The sequence below is a fragment of the Brassica rapa genome, chromosome A06 (genome assembly GCF_000309985.2).
Source record: "Brassica rapa cultivar Chiifu-401-42 chromosome A06, CAAS_Brap_v3.01, whole genome shotgun sequence".
Taxonomy (NCBI): Eukaryota; Viridiplantae; Streptophyta; class Magnoliopsida; order Brassicales; family Brassicaceae; genus Brassica; species Brassica rapa.
The window spans coordinates 15,794,950-15,799,379 of record NC_024800.2 but is presented as its reverse complement, the minus strand read 5'-3'; the positions used below and the strand labels follow the sequence as shown (position 1 = coordinate 15,799,379).

General features: G+C 38.5%; 1 protein-coding gene across 1 annotated transcript; it reads left to right on the top strand.

The window, feature by feature from the left end:
* The first annotated feature begins 2,372 nt into the window (after positions 1 to 2,372).
* On the top strand, positions 2,373 to 4,037 carry LOC103873713. The gene is made up of 5 exons (XM_009152105.1): positions 2,373 to 2,661; positions 2,793 to 2,959; positions 3,056 to 3,117; positions 3,198 to 3,371; positions 3,413 to 4,037. The coding sequence occupies exons 1-5, from the start codon at positions 2,373 to 2,375 to the stop codon at positions 4,035 to 4,037; spliced, it is 1,317 nt and encodes a 438-aa protein (XP_009150353.1).
* Positions 4,038 to 4,430: the final 393 nt, after the last annotated feature.

Here is a 4,430-nt window from a genome sequence, read left to right as displayed (position 1 = left end):
AAAAAATCTAAATATGAGGAATGCGAAGTCTACACATTATAAAGATAGCTACATTTTTTCTGAATGCAGCTTATATTTTATGAGCAATTCTAAAATTCTAAGAATATGAAATCTAGAGATTACTCAAAAGGATACATATGGTATAATCTGCTTATATGGGTTTTACGCAATGTAGAAAATACATTCTACAGATAAGAAAAACCTGATTTCCAAAACCTCAGAATTCTCTTCCAAATCTCTACATTAGCGTACACCTCTTTCTTTTGTATTGGAACGGACGCCTTCAGTTCGTTGATCAAGAACTTGCAAGCATCAAAACCATCTCCAAGGTGAAGAAATGTACAGATGGTGCGCAACAAAAATCTTATGGGTGTTCCAGTTTGATCTAGCCGATGTACAAATTAAGATGAGGTATCGTAAGACCATTGGCACATATGCTTCATACCTTAGCTCTGAGACTGTTTTGCCATCGAACGTGTCTTTTGTAGAGCATGAGAAAGTTTCCACCGGCTTGAAAGGCACTCATGTAATCAATGTACTTAACTATATCGACTTTCTGACCTTCTTCCAAGATTTCAAAAAAGTTATTCTCCTTCGAAAAAATCTTTGGTTCGTCTTCTCCAGACACTCACCAATGTAAAAGTACCTCATGGAGAGTACTTACTAAAAACAATAGATGTTCCAACAGCAAATTCTAACCTGCCGGAAGAGAAAATAAACAAGATGGTGACATGTCATAAAAAAACTATAATCAAATAAGCAGTCAACTGAGGAACATGTAAAGATTAGCCTGATGAGAATCATGGGGACTTTAATGAGATTCTAGAGGGTGAGGAGAACTCGATTTTTGCGAATTTGGGAAGGCTTCCGATTGGAATGAGGGATTTTCAGAGACTGGTTCTTCACTGCCATCTCACTGACATGGCTTATCAAGGACTGCTGTACACATGGTGCAATAAAAAGGAAGAAGGTGTTATATGCAAGAAGCTAGATAGAGTATTACTGAATGAAGATACTCTGCATCGGTTCAACAATGCTTACTCAGTATTTAAACCAGGGGAATGCTCTGATTACATGAGGTGCAAGGTTCAACTGTTTCCTCCTAGTGAGAAAATAAGAAGCCTTTTAAGTACGTTAATGCTATAGGAAGTATACAAAGCTTTCTACCTATGGTTAAGGAGTATTGGGAGTCAACAGAAAGGCTGTTTCATTCCACCTCAGCTATGTTCAGATTCTCAAAAAATCTCAAGAATTTGAAGCTGTTAATAAGAGAGTGGGGAAGAGACAAGTTAGGTAACTTAACAAAAAGAGAAAAGGAGGTGTTTGGCTATCTCTGTGAAAAGCATAAAGTAACTCTATCTCAGCCAAGTGAAGTTGCCATTCAAGAGGAAGCTGAAGCTTATGGTAAGTGTGCATGTTCCGAGTCTTGAAGAGGATTTTTTGAAGAAGAGAGGTAAACTTCATTGGTTAGATGTTGGTAATCAGAATAACAAGACGTTCCACAGAGCTATCAATACAAGGCAAGATCAGAATCTGATTCGAGAAATCAGATGCTCGAAGGGAATCTTAGTAACTACTCACTCGGATATAAAACATGAGGCAGAAAGGTTCTTTTCATAATTTCTTAATCAGAAGAATTATCAGGGTACCTCAGAAGAAGAGTTACAAGATTTGCTTAAGTTCAGATGCTCTTCAGAAGATTTCCGAATGTTGGAAGTAGAAGTCACCGATGAGGAGATACGCAAGGTGCTCTTTGCTATGCCAAATAATAAATCAATGGGACCAAACGGTTTTCCCTTGTGAGTTTTTCAAAACTACCTGGTCTGTGCTTGCTCAAGATTTCACTGTTGTTGTTCAGTCAGTATTCATATTTGGGTTTCTACCTAAAGAAGTCAATTCCACAATTGTAGTACTAATTCCAAAAAAAACTGGATTCCCTAGAGATGAGAGATTATCGTCTGATAGTATGCTGCAACATCCTATACAAGGTAGTATCAAAAATCAATGCTAATCGGTTGAAGGAGTTACTTCCAAGAATCATTTCAGAAAATCATTTTGCATTTTTGAAAGGATGGTTACTCCTGGAGAATGTGCTCTTAGTTTCGGAACTAGTCAAGGACTATCGCGGAGACTCGGTTACTCCTAGATGCGTGATGAAAATTGATATCTCCAAGGCCTTTGACTATGTTCAATGGATGTTTGTGTTGAAGAGTTTGAGAGCTTTAGGTATTCATGAGAAGTTTATCCACTGGATCAAATTGTGTAACACCAGTCCCTCTTTCTCGGTGCAAGTGAATGGAGACCTTGTGGGTTATTTTCAAAGCTCAGAAGGTCTTTGACAGGGGTGCTCACTTTCTTCGTATTTGTTCGTGATGTGTATGAATGTTCTGTCCCACAAAATTGATAGAGCTGTGGAAGAGAGGAAGTTCAAGTTCCACCCAAGATGTCAATCACTCTCTCTCACGCATCTTTCTTTTGCGGATGATCTAATGGTCCTTTTGGAAGGGTTGAAGGAGTCTATAGAAGGAGCTCTAACTATGTTTGATGAGTTTGAGGTGTGGTCGGGACTACAATTAAGCCTAGAGAAATCTATGATTTATATGGCTGGTGTTCCAGAGGCAGAGAAGAGGAGTATATTGACAAACTTCTCGTTTGCTGAGGGTGAACTACCTTTCGTTATCTGGGTCTCGCTCTCATGACTCAGGCGATGAGAAAGCAAGATTATTTTCCTCTTTTGTAAAAAATCAGATACATGATAAGTTCTTGGACGTGCAGATTTTTGTCCTATGCAGGACGCCTTCAATTGATCAAAGTAGTTTTTATGAGAATTGTCAACTTCTGGTCAGCTGTTTTTCGTATCCCAAGCAAATGCATAAAGGAGGTGGAACAAATTTGCTCTGCATTTCTATGGACAGGGCCCGAGCTCAAAATCACATGTGCTAAAGTAGCGTGGAAAGATGTATGTATGATCAAAAATGAAGGTGGGCTGGGGCTAAGATATCAAAAGAAGTTAATAAGGTGTATAGGCTTAAGCTTATTTGGAGAATGTTATCAGGTGAGTCGTTGTGGGGTAAATGGATTAGATTCAACCTGCTTAAGGGCAAAAGTTTCTGGGAAGTGAGCTCAAAAATGCAAGTTGGTTCTTGAAAGTGGAGAAAGATGTTGAAATTGAAAGATGTGAATAAGTCTTTTTATAGGAAAGAATTGGGAAATGGTAGGCATACCTCCTTCTGGTATGATAGATGGTCAGACAAAGGTGTGCTCTCTGATTTGTTGGGAGAGAGAGAGATTATTGATATATGTGTTAAAAGGGGAGCTACGATTGAGGAAGCAGTCTCAAACACTCGGAGAAGAAGAAGAAATCAAACAGGGTTACTAATGACATTGAATCAGATCTGAACATAATTGAAAGGAAGCTAATCTCTGTTAAGGATGATGTCAGTTTATTGAGAAGTAAGTCGGGATTTAAGCAGAAATTCTCGCCTCATGAGACTTGGATGTTGCTGAGGGAGACTAAGACGCATTGTTCTTGGGTTCTTGGTATTTGGTTCTCTCAAGCTACGCCAAAGTTTGGTTTCATGGCTTGGCTGTCGACGATGGATAGAATGTCCACTTTGGATAGAGTTGCTAGGTGGAACCATCGTATTGACACAACGTGTGTCCTCTGCAAGAATGCTCCAGAATCGAGAGACCACTTTTTGTTTGAGTGTTCCTACTCCTCTCAGGTTTGGGAGCATATTACCAAAGGAATATTGCGAAGCTCCTATACAAATGTCTGGTTTGAGACTATGATTCTTATAACTGATGAGACAATGGAAAAGAAGAGTATGTTCTGTGTTAGATATGCATTTCAGGCGGTTTTGTATGTGTTTTGGATGGAACGAAACAAGATTAAACATGGAGACAAGATGTTGCCGTTGTCAGCACTGAAGAGAATGATTGATAAGGTGATTCGAAACAAGATTAGCCTGATGAGAGCAAAGGGAGTTAAAGGAATGGATGAGCTTATGCAATTTCGGTTATGTACTAGAATGTGAATATTTCTAAAGCTTTCGTAGTTATGGTAGTAATTGATTTTGAAAGTTGTACTTCATAAGATAAAGGTTGCGCTTGTTGTACAAAGTTTTTTTATGAATAAAATTTAACATTCATTCAAAAAAAGGAACATGTAAAGAGAAACCCGATTGAAGAACACAAACCTAATTCATTTGTAGTTCACGCTATCAACTAACCAAGCCGACAACACATATAAGAAACTGTAATCAATCAGTCAATTGAGGAACATGTAAAGAAGAACCCGATTGAAGAACACAGACTCAACTGAGAACACAAATACAGAGACATGAAAAAAAAAACAGAATGAACAAGATGAAGGGTGTTCCACTTGAAGAGAGACTTGATATCACGGCCACTAGTCTCTCCGCTGATTT

Excerpts from the sequence above, each read along its gene's own strand:
- LOC103873713 (XM_009152105.1), top strand. The coding sequence starts at position 2,373 with ATGTGTATGAATGTTCTGTCCCACAAAATTGATAGAGCTGTGGAAGAG. Across the intron at positions 2,960-3,055 it reads CTAAAGTAGCGTGGAAAGAT|GTGAGTCGTTGTGGGGTAAA; the intron begins GTATGTATGATC and ends GAATGTTATCAG. Across the intron at positions 3,118-3,197 it reads AGGGCAAAAGTTTCTGGGAA|GAAAGAATTGGGAAATGGTA; the intron begins GTGAGCTCAAAA and ends GTCTTTTTATAG.